The sequence below is a fragment of the Larimichthys crocea genome, chromosome VI (genome assembly GCF_000972845.2).
Source record: "Larimichthys crocea isolate SSNF chromosome VI, L_crocea_2.0, whole genome shotgun sequence".
Lineage (NCBI taxonomy): Eukaryota > Metazoa > Chordata > Actinopteri > Sciaenidae > Larimichthys > Larimichthys crocea.
In genome coordinates this window covers 21,677,838-21,693,727 of record NC_040016.1, presented here as the reverse complement: position 1 = coordinate 21,693,727, position 15,890 = coordinate 21,677,838, and the positions used below count along the sequence as shown (strand labels likewise).

General features: G+C 41.2%; 1 protein-coding gene across 2 annotated transcripts in view; it reads left to right on the top strand.

Moving 5' to 3' along the window:
- rims4 (regulating synaptic membrane exocytosis 4) overlaps positions 1 to 15,217 on the top strand; it is a 64,591-nt gene extending 49,374 nt beyond the window's left edge. For both annotated transcript variants that reach the window (XM_019262660.2, XM_027279528.1), the window contains exons 5-6: positions 785 to 924; positions 8,120 to 15,217. In XM_019262660.2, the coding sequence (XP_019118205.1) occupies positions 785 to 924; positions 8,120 to 8,338 (359 nt within the window). In that variant the 3' untranslated portion in view covers positions 8,339 to 15,217. The remainder of the gene's footprint in view (positions 1 to 784; positions 925 to 8,119) is intronic.
- The last annotated feature ends 673 nt before the right edge of the window (positions 15,218 to 15,890 follow it).

Here is a 15,890-nt window from a genome sequence, read left to right as displayed (position 1 = left end):
TCCAGCGTGTGCGACTCGGATCAGGATAAAGGATAAAGGATGTCAATGGGAACATTTCAGCAGGGATTGATCTATTAAAATGATGTTTGTTGTTCAATTTGAACTAATCGAATTCGTTCTAATCGTGATTCGTTTATCTTCACGCCGTACGTTCCCTCAGTCAGGACAGGAAACAGAAATGATCAGTTCATGACTCAACTACACTTGTCACTTTTACATCGGCCACAAGACTATTAGTTCAATTTACCGTCTTCCCAACACTAGTGTTTACAATGACAGGGAGCTGTTTCCTCTCCATGATCTGACATTATTCAGACTTTTGCAGGACAGCAGTGACAATTTAAGGGAAAACCATCGATAATTGGACAACAATGCAGAGCCGAATACAGGATTTATAATAAAAGATTAGCAGAGGTTATGTCTGCATGAATATTCATGAAGGTTTGTTGCGTTTACGTTTGAATGTTTCTTTTAATGATTCAACGGTTTTACACGTTTTCCAAGGGCAGTTGTGTGAGGTGCTCTAATTGACTCTAAACTACAAAAAGAAAAGACGTACAGAAAAGAAAAGTAGCCCACTGCCATTGGCCAGCTCTGTTTGTCACATGACCTTCACCTTGCAGGTTGTATCAATACCTTGACTTGAGTCTTCATCTACTTTGTCTTAATCTACTGTCTTCTTCTCAATTCTTCATTTGTTTGACGCTCTGCTGTGCTGCGTCATACTCTGATGATGGTTAATACTGAACTCAGGTTTAACTTTTCTGTCTGCTGTCATTTTCAGCGGCCTACATCAAAGTTTACCTTCTGGAGAACGGGAGCTGTGTGGCCAAGAAGAAGACCAAGTCAGTGAGGAAGTCTCTGGATCCTCTCTACAACCAGGTCCTGGTCTTCTCTGAAAGCCCACAGGGGAAAGTGGTGCAGGTGAGAAATATGTTATAAAAGACTGAACTCGCCTCTATGTGAAATGTGAAATCCTCATGGTGGCGCTAGAGGAAAGGTCAGGAGATCACCAAAGTCAGGAGGGTTCATCCTCTGGGGAACACGAATGTTTGGTTACAGTGATGGATTGAAATTTAAAGCAACATTATCTAAATGTTACTGACAGTGAAGTAAACACTGCTGCCAACTGTAGCTGCTGTTAGCCAATGTTAGCTCAGTTTGTTAGCCATGCGGTGAGTTTAGAGCACCGGGGGAGTGTTGGTGTTTGTACCACAGGCGTTTTGGACCATGGGGAAGAAACAGAAGAGGAGGTTTGCAGGCCTGGGGGCAACCGGTGTTGTGCCAGAATCAGAGCTCAGCTGCCTCTATGGACATAGAGACAGAGAGAAAAGATGGACATTTATGGAGGAAGCTACGAAGAGAAAAGGAGAGAGTGAGCGAGCAAGAAGCCGCCGGACAAGAGTAAATGTGGGACTGACTTTTAGTGGTTGGTGAGAGCTTGGTGAAATAAAAGGCTGAAAGACAGACGCCGAGCTGGGCTGACTGCTGCTGGACTAGGCAGTGATATCAGCTGCTGCTGGGGACCTGGTTGATGTTTGACTGTTAGAAAAGCTGTCGACTCTCTCTCTCTCTCTATATATATATATATGTATATATTTACCACTGTGGCCGCTAAATCGCAGTTTCTCATTTCTGCGAGCTCTGCTTGTCTTTTCGTGACTCGGTGAAGAAACAGGTTGAGGAGGTGTGGAGGAGAGACAGCAGGAATAAAACTGGGAGGAAGACTTTGACATTTACAGTGAGAATCTGACCCGAGGGACCAGGCGGAGGTTTGAGCTGATTTTGTTCTTTCACTTGTTTGAGCTTCAGCTGCTTCCAGGATCAGAAATATCAGAGAGAGAGACTGATTATTACAGCCGATTCTGAACTCCCACTGTTCCTTTATCCTCTTTTATTTTGTATTATTTTGCTGTCACTCTTTCCTCTTACCTTTTCTCCTTCTCTGCTTTCTACTCATACTGTTATCACTGTTTTCTTTCTGTCTTTTTACCTGCTCATTCCTTATTTCATTCCCTCCTATCTTTCCTGTTCGGTCCTTGTTGTTATATTTGTTTCATTTCGCCTTCATAATGGTAAAATAACCAGCGTGCACACACACACGTGTGTGTTTTAACCTGCCGTGCGGCAGCTCTCCTCGGTCATCAGCAGGTGGAAACGGTGCGTTCAGTGGAAAGGCCTGCAGCTCTGCCTCGGGTTGCTCTGCTGCTCTGCTGTCGCTGTGTAATTAGACACTAAACGCCTCCCTCTTAATTATCTGCTGTCTGTGTCGCTGTCCTCAGAGTTTCATCAAACTCATTCACACTGGATAATGAAAATCGCTGAAATCAGCAACGCCTTTTAATTTGACGCCTCCTGATTTTGCAGAGAAGAGAAGTCCATGCTGAGAATTCATTCAGAATCCTTCCTCAACGTGACTAACCCTGTTTTTTCAAGCCTTGACAGAAGAAACGTTTTCATTCAATGTACATCATTTGCACGTTTATTTAAATGTATAGACCGCTCGTTTTGTATTCTGACGAATACGTAAGAGTATTTACTTTCGATGTGAAGGATTTACACGAGTTTCCTGTACATGACCTCAGAAAATACAGCTGATATCACCCGCTGTGCCAAATCAACAGTTATCTCATGACACTTCCCATACTGAGCAGGTCTAGATGGTCTTTACAGACTCAACAGTTGTCACCAAGAGCAAGCACTTGGTGGCAGTGGCAAGGAAGAACTTCCTCCAACAACAACCCGGAGAGTAAAAACTATAATAGTCTGCTACACGAAATCAATTATACATTTTAAAATTTCCATTATTATGAAACAAACGAAGGACCAGTGATCACTAAAAGACACAAGCAACCAATGGTTGGCTGTCACCCGGTATATCTCAAACTAGTTTGGTAGAATGTTTCTTAATCTGCCGGAGGTGATTAACCCGAACATCTCATCCCACTTTTGTATAATTGTTTAAAATTCACATACTATGACGAGCATCTCTCACATATGGTGTGTTATCAGAGGTCAGGTCAGTTGGTTTTTGAAGGTGACAGGTTTGAAACTTGTTGTGTTGAGTGAAGACGCCTTCAGGGCATCCTGAAGCTGCTCTGCTGCCGTAATTAGCCGCCGAACGCCTCCTTTCTAATTATCAGCCGAGCGTTTTTCTTTCTCCTCTGCTCGGCTACAATCCCCCGATCATCTCATTTTCTCTCTTATCTCGTGCTTCTCTCACAATTTGCATGTAATCTTTTATGTTGTTTTGTTTTGCAGATGCTCTCGTGTGTCTGGTTTTATGATTTATGGAGTTAATAAAAGCAAACTGGTTGATGCTAAAGATCTCTATCAGGTTGTTTTCTGTTTAAAAATCTACATGACATCAATGTCAGTCAACAGTTATCAATGAAACACAGTTCTATTACCAAAGGTACAGCTTAAAGGATTTAGTGGCATCTAGTGGTGAGGTTGTAGATTGCAACCAACTGAATACCGCTGGCCTCATCCATAGACATATATACATAGACGCCGCATTGAGCGGGTTGGTCGCGATACGTCAACGGGTCCGCCATATTGGATGTGGCAGATCTGCCCGTAAACTAATACAAGGAAATGGACTGAACTTCATAAAGTGTCTTTCTACAAAGAAAAATACATACGTTGGTTTGGTGCTTACATAAGGAGTAAACATTTATAATCATCATGTTAAAAGTTACATACGTTGTTTTTGGTGCCTGTTTGTTTCCCAGATATATTAGTGTGTGTGTGAATGGGTGTATAAGAGACATTAACTTGAAGAACTTTGTAGAAAGGCGCTTTATGAAGTTCAGTCCATTTCCTGTTTATGGGCAGACCTGCCACATCCAATATGGCGTCGACGTACGATTCAGCGCTCAATGTGGCGTCTATGTATATATGTCTATGGCCTCATCCCACCTCTTCCAAGTGTGAAGAAGAAACTACAGTGACTTGCAAAACACGCAGAGTGTTTGGTTTGTTTCGGACTCTCTGTAGATATAAAAGACGTGTTCTAAGGTGGTCTTATCTTATTTTTAAGTGACTATACACAAATTAAATATTTTTTGTCCCAGATTAAACCAGTTGTGGCAGATGGCTGTCCTCCATGATCCAGGTTCTGCTCAAAGTGCTTGCTCATTGTGGGAATTGTTGGGTCTCATGAGTGACGTGAGATAACTTCTGGCTATCATCTGAATCAAATTGAATTGAATATTCTACCAATAAATTCCACTACATCTTACAGACTGGCAAAAGAAGCAAATGCAGGGTTTATCATATTTTATATATATATATATATATAGAGTGTCACTATTTTCTCCCTCTGTCCCATCATTCTTTATTATTCTGCCTCTTCTAACCAGAGGGAGTTTCTGGTGTCAGATACAGACACGCTGAGCATTTGAAGTAATCTCTCTATCTGATTCAGTCGCACCAGCGTTTCTCGACAGAAATCGGTCCATTCAAATGAAATCGATAGATTTGCTCCGTGAAATAAATCTGAACAGCACTTTGGTGAACTCTAAAGTAGCCGAGTCGTTATGTCACAAAGCTCTCCAGACTCACCTGCGCTGCATAAGTATGTGGACTTTTTGCACCTTAGACTCCATATATCATTTTTTATTCTTATTCCAAATCCATGTGCATTAATCTGCTGCTATAACAGCCTCCACTCTTCTTGTAAAGGCTTCCCACTTCGGGGATTTGCTCCCATTCACGGACAAAAGCATTAGTGAAGCCGGACGCTGATGTTAATCCCAAAGGTGTTTGATGTGGTCGACTTCAGGGCTCTGCGCGGGTCGGTCAAGTTCTTCCACACCGAAATGAGGAAACTGTACTAACATGGTGAAACAGGAAAGGACCGGTACCACTGACACGAACAGTCCTATTTTCATTATCTCGGGACCTCGGAGCACAGAGGAAGTGTTGGTCTTTGTTTACATTGCTCGTACAGGAGCTCTGGAGGAGTCGGAGGAGGTTGTTGGCACTAGAACTAGAGCTGGGTGAGCGGGCAACAGAACCGGACTCAGCAGCCTCCAGGTTTGAAGTGACAGCAGCTCCGACCAGGACTCGGACTGTGGTGGGATCATGTGGGGACAGGAGAGGCGGGAGAGGGAGGTCAGGCATCGGTCAGCGATGACCTGCGGAGGCCTGAGCAGGGGTTACGCTGGGTCAGCCATCGAGTGCCAGGAGATAAATCCAGAAAGAAAACCACCTACGGTGACTCATGACGGCCTGAAAAGTGAATGTTATACATTAAAGTTCACTCTCCATCGAAAACGTCACGAGGTCAAGGAAAGATGTGAAGGAGAGGTCATAAGTTCATTAGGAGAAGACTGCACTCACACTACGGCTATGTCATGATGCGACGGCGGATGTTAGTGATGTGATGAAGACTGAAGAGCGTGGTTATTATCTCCTTACCTTTCGTAAAGGATGGTCCGGTGTATCCTCTGCTAAAGGAGAAGAAAGGAAGCTCCTTTCCTGAACATTCAGAGAATTGGAACAGCTGTTATCATGGCGGCCGTTTTGTGCAATTAGAAATCTTCCTAAGCAAAACAGACAATTTGACCGGACGCTTAGATTCTTTCATTCATTCGGCCTTGTGGTTCATGTTCTAACTCCTCCTGATTTCAGACCCAGAGACTCCCTCGATCCAAGCCTTGATTGATCTCACCTGCTCACCGCTCCTTAGCCATCTCTGCCAGATTGTATCCATGTGCCATGAGTGTGTTTTTGACCTAACACTGGGTATCTGAATTCTGCCTCAGCCCCTTTAAACTTTGTTTGCCTGCCTGAGTTTTGCATTCTGCATTTTTGAAGCTGTTGCCACAAAATTGGACGAACTCTATAAACTTGAACATTATTGTACGCTGTAGCAATAATTCATCCTTCACTGGAAGTAGCCCAGCACAGAAGTGCACTTAAACATGTTTGATTATATCGTGTATTTCACAAGAATATGGAAATTAATTTTGCTGCCCTACTTTCTGGCGTGACCGAGCACTTACACAGTTTTCTTTCCTTCAGTTCAAGTCCATCTGTCTGTTGTCTGTAGACTCTCATCCTCACTTCAATGCTGTTTTTGTCTCTGTGCGAGTTCCACCTCTTAGAAAATGGACCAGAAGACGATCTGGGACACTGTATTTTCATCTTCCATACTAAACACTCAGCCGGTCTCTCTCTCTCTTGAGTTGTAGTGGTTGAGGTCAGGACCCTGTTTGGCGAGCTGATCACAGGCAGACAGAAGGAGAGATAGATTCTCCTTCTTTAAAGACGGAGGGGATAGATTGAAGCAGATTTGGCCTCTGTGTCTCTGTGGAAATCACTTGCAGACACACTCACACACACACACACATGAAACAAATTGGTATGCCGACATGCACGGACACACAGAACCAACCACACGAGCACACACATGCACAGACGGATATTGATTATTTTGTCCGCTGCTTGACGAGATGTGCAGCCGTCTGGGAGGAGCCCTGATGTTATCAAGATTTCAGGAGACAGAGGACACCGAACGTACAAACACACACACACACACACACACACACACACACACACACACACACACACAGATCTCGAAGCACCATCATCTCTGTCACACACACAATCTCTCTTCGTTTACTTTAATTGAAATCTCGACCTGCTCGGTGCTGCTGCTGTAACCGAGAAACTGTCGAGCTCTAGTGTTGCCTCAGAACAGATTTCCAAACTGTGTGATTATTGCAAACTAACCTTGCCCTCTTTAACCTTATCGCTTTGTCAATTAATCTGCCTCATCCTCCATTACCCCACAATGTTTTATGTGCACAATTGAAGGGCCTCTGAACTCATGTTTAGGCACTAAATCCTTTGAAATAAATTGAATTCTCTTCAGTGGGCTGAAAACACCGAGGGGAACATTACGTACGTAGACAGAACTTTGGTGATCGATGCCTTCTATTTGAGATTACGTGATATTAATGACAATATAGGTATAGATAGGAAATAGACTGCGAAAGTACAACACTGGTTAAATTCCAAACTCTCTCAGGTAACACTGCTTGTCTCACAGTACGCGCCTGAATTAAGAAGATAAACTACCATCACTGTTACGGGACTTTTTTGGAATTAATTCTGGTGGTAACAAAAGGAAACTTATGGCAGAAATGTAAACCCCAAATTTGCAATAGCAAATATATTATGTAGAAAGTAATCTATTGTTCCTGTATATACCCACTGTCGGTGTATTTCCAGGCTGAAACATCTTCACAACTGTTAGATACAATTCTTGGTCCCTGGAAGATGAAATCCTTCTAACTTTGGTGACTTTTTCTGTTGCTACATTTGAGGCTATTCAATGAGTTTTACAACCAATGTTCAAAGTCCATTGAGGATACATTTTAACTAATTTTGGTGGTCTAAGGTTTCACATATTCCTGTCAAATATCTCCTACAATATCTCCAATAACACCTCCTACAAGAACTGTTGTACCATGCTGACTTTGAAGATCCCTTGATTCTTCCTCCTGCACCATCACAAGTGATCTTTAGTTCTTTATTGAAATATCTCGACAACTATAGGTTAAGAAATGGATGTTTTTTGGAAGAAGTGTAAAAAATTTAGAATTAGAAAGAATCATGCCTATAAGTGTTGAATGTATTTGCATGGACATTGTTGATACCCTTATATACCGAGCGATATCAGTGAGGTAGGGTACCTGCGCAGAGCCCAAAGGATATTAAAATCCAGCAACAGCCTGTTCATCCTGCTGCTGCTGCCTGGAAAGTGGTACCACTGTCTTGGCTTCTTTCTTTAGGCTGTAACTCATCCTCTGCACTCCACCATAAGACAATGTTTTTCTTACGTAGCATGAAGACAAAACTTAACCAAAGCCAAAGTGTAACCTAACATCGGTTACATAAAATGAACCCTGGTTTGCAATGTCGTTGTCATCCATATGGACGTCTCTGCGATATAGTAATGCCTGAAATAGAGAAAACACTGACGGTCCTCCAAAGAGACTGTACAAACTGCTGAGTAATACCTCAGTTAGTATATTATGGCCCAGGTATATTTGTGTTTATTTGTCACTACCAATCAACCATCAATGATTGCCTCCTTCTTCTGCAGGTGATTGTTTGGGGAAACTACGGACGGATGGACCGGAAATGCTTCATGGGTGTAGCTCGAATCCTATTGGAGGAGCTGGACCTCAGCACAATGGTGATTGGCTGGTACAAGCTCTTCCCTACCTCCTCCATGGTGGACCCAACGATGGCGCCACTCATCCGCCACTCATCCCAGATGTCCCTGGAAAGCACCATTGGGCCGTGTTGTGAGCGATCCTAAGACTCCCGTTGAAAATATTACAAGGTTTTGTTGTCGCAGCTAAGATTTCATTGCTGTCTCAACTAAAATCTTAGGACTCATTTTTATACACCCTGTAGCCCTGCGCCTGGGTCATCCAGGTGGTAATGCCCCTGGAGCAGGTAAGGTATCTTACTCAAGGGCACTTTGCCAGGTCCAACCACACTTGGGACTCAACCACTCCCCTGATTGGGAAATGACTTTACTAACTAGTAGGTCATTTTGGCACTCATTGGTAATTCTTTTGATATTGTATCAGACTGTTTCCCCGAGACTCATGGGAAGCACTTTTCTTTTGTTGTTACAACCGGCCGCCCCTCAGACTCACAGGAAAATTTTGCTCTCTTCAGATCTCTTTGCTGAAGAAACAAAATAAAACCCTTCTAATGAGGATACTTCAAAGGAGGGCTCGGTTGCCGACATTGATTACATCGTATTGGGACCACGGTACACGGCGGGCTCAGCTTTGCTTCAGCTACGCGTCTTCTTCACAGCCTACATTCGATTCTCATTCCCAGGACTGCTTGTTGTCTTGCCGTGTCCTCATTAAAAGGGGGCTGGACGGCTCCTGAGTGTTATCTGTCAATCCACGAGTCCGGAGAGGCCCTCAGACTGTTTGAGATACCAGCCTCCCATTTTGCAGGAGCATGGGGACAGCAGAGGAGCAGAGGAATCTGCTTATTTGTTGTTACCAACCAAGACATCTTGGTTTTTGAACACTCTTGACTTGAGCTGTTTTTTTTTTGTGTGTCACACGTTTGGCCCTTCAATGTTTAGTTCATTTGGTACTTACTACGTGTACGCGAGTAGAGTATAGGCATGAATGAAAGCCCCTTTTCGACTTGTGGAAGGATCTAGATCTCTGCCTGATCTTGGGGATTTAGAGTACCGCTGGGTTTCTGTCCTGCCAGTTAGTTCAGACATTTACATTTACATCCTGATCGGATTCATGTGGTTTAAAAGAAGAACTAGCAGGTTCTGAGTTCCCAAAAAAAACAAAAAAACATGTGCCACTATGACCCAATAGCCATTTTTATTACATCAATGATGACATTAGCTGATTTGACTGATTATTGTGTCATCTCTTCTTGTCAGATAAATCAGCTTCTGTTCTGTTTGGTAGGAATGAAACCCTTGTAGAAAAAGTGATCTAAGACGACCCATTTAACCTGGTTGTTTCTTGAATCTGCAGCAAATTGATTGCATCCGGATTTACAGCTTAAGCTTAAGAACCTGAATCTGATCGCCCCAAAACCGCTTAATTCCAGCCAGCTGGGATAAAAGTACATCGGTATTTGTTGTGTGTCCGGCACAACCCTCACTGGTGCATAACATTATGCAACGTGGCCACTGAAGATGCATTTTAAAAGTGGACAAAAGGAATATAAAGACATCTGGCACCACAACCGAAATAAATTGGATTTAATGCATGCAGTATATTGTTTTAGATCAGGGCTGGAATGCAGAGCGGCTAACCGTACATGCATGAGACTGTCACGTCCGAGTGCGGTGTGGTTAAACCTCATCAGGATGAAACAGGCAGGTGTAAATGAGGAGGGGTGGTCTGAAATGAAAATGGTTTGTTTGATTTCGATCGGTTTAATTCTCTTCTGTGCTGTTCTTCATGGAACAGTAACCTGTCAGTGTAGGGCTGGAGTCTTGCTGTATATGCCAGTTTAATTGTAGTTTGGAATGCTCTTTAGCTTTAGCTGACACTAGAAGTAGATTTTTAAGATTCCTCCTCTCTCTTTTTTCTTTTTTTAAAGCTTTGGCTAACAGTTGTCTAATAAGTTTCTACTGTGCCAAATTTCTACCAGCAAGTGTCTTCTCCTTCCTCTCCTTCAATTACCTTGCGGCATGCGCTTTACTGTGAGGGAGGAACAGAAACAACCACTAACAACATCTGACAACAGCATTCAGGCTGTGCACAGAAGCGTCCCCTTTATTCTAAATTACAGCCCTAATCCACAGACTGCCGAGGCACCTGGTGATTAGCCATGCTACGACTCAGTGTTGGGGAGAGAGAGAGGAAAGAGAGGGAGGAAAGAAGGGAAAGAGAGAGGAAGGAAGCATGAAATGTACTTTGCGTCATCCAAACAAAGGAAATGTCTGGACTGATGTCAGGTTTCACAGAGAGACACAAAAATAGGATGAATTTAAAGGGAGCACAATGTGCACATTGTAGAGAAATTATAGTTTATTAATGAACAAAAAGTATATGTATTTAATTTGGGCACTTTATGATTCTTCTTGTCTTTTTTTTAATGTGTAAATATTATGGTTGTTAGTGTGTTTTGGAGTGAGCCAAAGTTAATCTATAAAGACTTAGTTGATTAATGTTAAAAATCTGAGGGAGGGACGGGATATCCTCGTTAGTTACCGTAAGATTGTAGCATTAGCTGGTAGCAACCGCATGACTGATTAAAACTTCTAATTAATTAGCAGACAACTCGATAAGACTAAGCATGAGCTATACGCTACGAAGGAAGAAAAGAGAATGAAATGTATCGTTGTTGGGTGTGGACCCAGCTTTTAATTGAGGAATATGTAGCAATTTAATTCAAAGTTTACTGAATTTCAATTTGGGCTTTTTCCGTTCACACAACGAGAGGGACAAAAAAAAAAAACACTTTATTTTTTAACTTTGAAACAGGATTTCAGAATAAAATCGCTTACACAAATGAACTAATATTTTAAATTAAAAAGAGTAAGTTTACTCTGAAATAAACTTTTGCAAAATAGGCCTCTGTTTTGCCAGTAGCAAAGTGTTGCAGGGATATTAATACTGTATTTATTTCCAAAACAAATTAGCAACATTCTGTGAAGCAATAATCAAAAAAAGCATCCAGTCATTGCAGTTTTTCAGTTGTTCTGTAGAAACTGTGGGGGAAATGACGAGCTCAGCCGGTGATTTGAACCTTTCAAACGTTTGTGAGTCCAAAACGTGTCAATGCTCGGATTTATCGGACAAAAAAAAGAGCTTGAGGTGTTTGGAAATCACCCGCTGAGATCTGTCATTTGAACCCAGCATTCATGTTTTTGTTCCATAACTTATTCCGGGGAGAGCGTCGCGTACGGAAATCTCTGTTTACAGAAGGAGCTGGAATATATCAGCCCATGTAAGGTTACACATTTCTGGTTTTGGAAAAAAAAAAAACGCAGGATCGTTTTTTTCAAAACCTTGAAATGACATTGAATAGCATGGATTTCAATCTAATGAAACTGCCTGGTAGTTAGAACACAAAAGAGGTGATCATAGAAAAGATGTATAAATGAAATATATACATATACGAGATATAAATATATATTTAAAACAAGTAACTCCTCTTACTGTGACCCAAGGAATGTGTTTTTGTCAGTGTTCTTTTGTGCCAAAATTTTAAACATATTTAGAGGGCTGATTTCCCAATTGAGGACCAATGAAGGAGGAAAGTTTACACACTTGGCATCAAATTTTCTTTCAGCAGAGTACGTCCTGTTCTAAATAAATAACTTTCGTCCAAGAAGAAGAACTCTGCGGCCGAAAACAAAAGTAATATTGCATGACGATGATCTAGATTTAGTGAAAATGGATCACAAAGAGAGTCAGAAACAAGTTGCAGTGGTAACCATCATAGAAGTTTCCCGTCCGTCTACATCGAACCTGCAGCAGCTGCCTGTACGACGTCATTAATAATCAACATTAATCAAGAGCTAATCGTTCACTGTAGCATTTGAAGGATTAAAAAAAAGCATTCCTAACAGTTCCTCTGGCGGGCGGAGCAGCATGGCAGCATGATGGGTTTTCTATGATGGCTACAGGTGCAGTAAACATGTATACAGCTGACCCTCGCAAGAACATGTTCTCGAATTGTTTTTTGGGGGAGAAACAAAATATATGCCAACGTTTTGCTAGCAGGATTAAGAGTAATTAATGTTTGTTTAATTAAAAACTGATTGTGTAATTTCACTCATCAGAAAGCTTCTTGTTCACCAGTCTGACTTCTTGTTTGTGACTTTTTTGTAACTTTGAAGGCGAAACGAACGAGCTAACGAACTATATAGATGTTGTAGTTTAACATATTCAGCACCAAAAATGTACCTTTTTGTTTTATTCGCAGTCGCCCATATTTTGATTGTGTCTGCCACATGGATGTTAATTATGTACTACTATCAATTGTAATGTAAGTAGAGGCCTTAAACACACCGATATACATTTTGTCAGGGCTAAGGACTAAGAAATGTCACATAAAGTAAATCAAAATGACGCAAAAAAAGTTTTACAGTGTCACCATTTCAACCCATTACTTAAAGTAAGTGTCATCTAAGGAAATGATTATATTTGCGTATGTTCTTAATGAATTTCTGATATACTGATATTTGAACTATTTGTGTATTCCCCCACTCCTTGGTGTGGGCTTAATTCAACAAACTGAGCAAAAAAAAACAAAAAAAAAAGAACAAAAAAATACATTTTTGCAGAGTAGATATTCAAACATTCTGACCTGTTTCTTAACAAGACTTATTTTCTAAACTTAGAACTTACACTAGTGTTTCTCTTTTGATGTTTGAATGGTACTTTGTGGTTTCAACCAAGTAGATTTAAAAAAAAACACCAAGAACATTCGCAATTTAGCCATCGTTAAGAATCGTACTGGAGTCATGTTGGGGGGTCTTTTACATCATAACTACCTTTTTTTTGGTTGATATTCTGCAAAACCTTCTTGTGGCACCATAAGGATCAATGACCAACATACAGAAAGAGAAAACGTTGAAAGGTAACATGACCGTCCCCTAAAATCTTCTCTCAGCCATATCCAACAAGGCAATTCAATGATATGCTCTTTGACGATCACTGATGTTAACATTCATTCATCATTATGGGATCCTCACTTGCAAATATGTTATCCATCGCTCAGGAAACACGAAGTAACATGCAAACAAGTCTAAATTGGTGAATTTATAGGTGACCAGAAAATTTTCTTTCGGGCTACAAGAACTCGGAGGTTCCATGAATGTTTTGAGAGAATTTGATACGAGATGGCGTCCCATTATTATTCCACTGAAGTGAATGGAAGCCGCTTGCTTTCGCTTCCACGTCTGCGCCGATAAAACATTGGCAAGTCATGATGAGGCATGAAAAAGACACTGATGCAGCTTCTCAATACTTTTAACATTTGTTCTGATAACACAAAAAGTTCATAAGCCCGAAGCTTGCAAACATATTTAGGGATGAGCCAGTGATTACATATACCGCATGCTCTGACTGGTCATTTTCTTCCATTGTTGCGTACGTCATTTCTGTTATTATTCAATGAGCGACCAGAAAAGATTCCCTCATTTAGTTTGAAGTTATTTTATGTCTTTTAGGCGATGACCACAGGTATGTGGAATGAAAACAGTTCCTCCAGCGTTTGAGTTAACTGCGATACGACAACATTTTTATATTATCTGCGATGCAAAATGTTGGAATCTTTTGATTTTGTTGAGTTCAGGGATGGCATATTTAAGGTAAACTTGATTATTTGCACAGGCACAGCTGTAAACTTTCTGTCGGTTTTTGCAGAAGATCAACCTAAGAAGTGAATCTGGGTAGAATTCTCTTTTGAAGTTCTTTTTAAAAGAAACCCGTCTCCTACCCGAGCTTAAATTGTCCATCATATCATTTTCCTTTTTAAGTTCAGGGGTTTTACTGAAAGAAGTAGAGCATTATTTGTGTCCTTTTCTTTTAGAGTGACAGTGTGTACATTTCTAGACACATATCACATCATGTTCTGGTGGAGGAGTGGGAGGATGAAAGGCTGGATGCGGCTCCTCTGCGGATGTTATGAAACGGTGGCTGGTGGATCCCAAAAGCAACACATCTCCTCCAGTCTGCTGTGCTGCAGAGGCAGCGACTCCCAAACTTTTTCCTCAGAGGCAAACCCAACCCTCATAAAAGTGTTCCCCCACATGCCATCTGGATGATCGTTTCGTTCAAAGGGTCCCACATCGAGCGAGGACATTTTTAGGTTGGGTGACCCCAGTGGGAATCAAAGTTCCACTGCGGATCGTAACTTGTGTTTTCTCAACACCATTTCTTGTTAAATCACCTCTTGCCTATCTTTACGAGTTCACATTTCAGTCACACACACCGGCATCAACTCATCGCTCAATCTTCTCAACCAATCCTTCTTTTGTTTCTCCAATAACAGATGATACAGAGTAATTTTATCACAGCCTTAAATTCTCATCTGGAAACCCGTCGTTTGAGGCCTTTTGAGGACACAAATTTCCAGACATGACGTCCCTAAAAAACACTACATATAAGAAGGTGATGTTTTGGTTTTGGGATACGGAGATGAAACAGTTTTACAGTCAGGAACATGGGATATGGGCAACCGTTGGAAGCAATGCTGATGGAAAATCCTCAGTGAGAGAAATTCATCCAGGGAAGGTTTTCTAAGCGTGTTGTATATTCTTTCTCTCAGCTACACATTCCTTTAGTTAAACAGATTTAATGAGAGTTGTTCCGTCCTTTCAGACTTGTTGCATTTGTTGCCCAACGGCAGCGTCCCTGTTCTAAGAATCACCTATAGCCATTTAAGGATTTCAACTTTCCTTTTTACGAGTATATTGTGATTTTCAATACTTTACATCTCATTTGTGGATTAGCGTCAAGCAAAAACTAATATTAGCAAAGTATTAAGCAGCAAATGCCCATCTGCATTGCTTTCCATTTGTTGCTCATGTATTACTGCCTCGAGGACCTGAATGTTATCAGAGTGACAAAGTGGTGTGACTTTAGTTTCTATTCACCGCACTGTCATTTAAAACACAAGTATATTTGCAGATTCTTTGGCAAACTGTTATATTGTTGAGTAAATGCACAATTTGGTGTATTGTTATTCTATTCCAGCTGTCAATAAAAATAGTTTAACTCCATTAAACATTGTGTTTTAACGTTTGTTCTCATTTATGGATTCGGTTGATTTGTGGTGGTAAAATAATGTAAGAGCTCCTATGTAGCTTTGCCAGCATACTTATGGCTAAAACCTCATGGGAAATGTTAAAACAATGAAGTGTCCAAACTTTACTATCCAGTATAACAAAGGAAACTCAGTTATCTCAGGAATATGGAGATATTAATGAGAAATGTCTATGAGAAACTAGATCGTAGATCCCCCAGACCCTACATCAAACTTTATTACTTCAGTAAACAGTTAAGTCAAGAGTTTCAAGTCTTCTTCATCAAATCAGACAATAAAGCAGGGTGTGCTTTAGGACACAGTTACCTTATGAATCATTCTCACTTAGTAGGTCCGGCTCAACACACCAGGCTCATGAAACTCAAAATCAAGCTGATCAAATATGAATCCAGATTCTGTTTCTGCATCAACTGTTTCTCTCCTCAGATGTGTTCAGAAACATATTTTAGTGCATTGTTCAATTCAATTCAAGTTATCTCAGTTATCTATGTGAGCCCGACTCGCAGTACATCACCCAACAGATCTGCGCGATTGTCCAAATAAGATCTCTGCCCCAAAGATGGCAGCTTGTAATCTCTCTGGTTGAT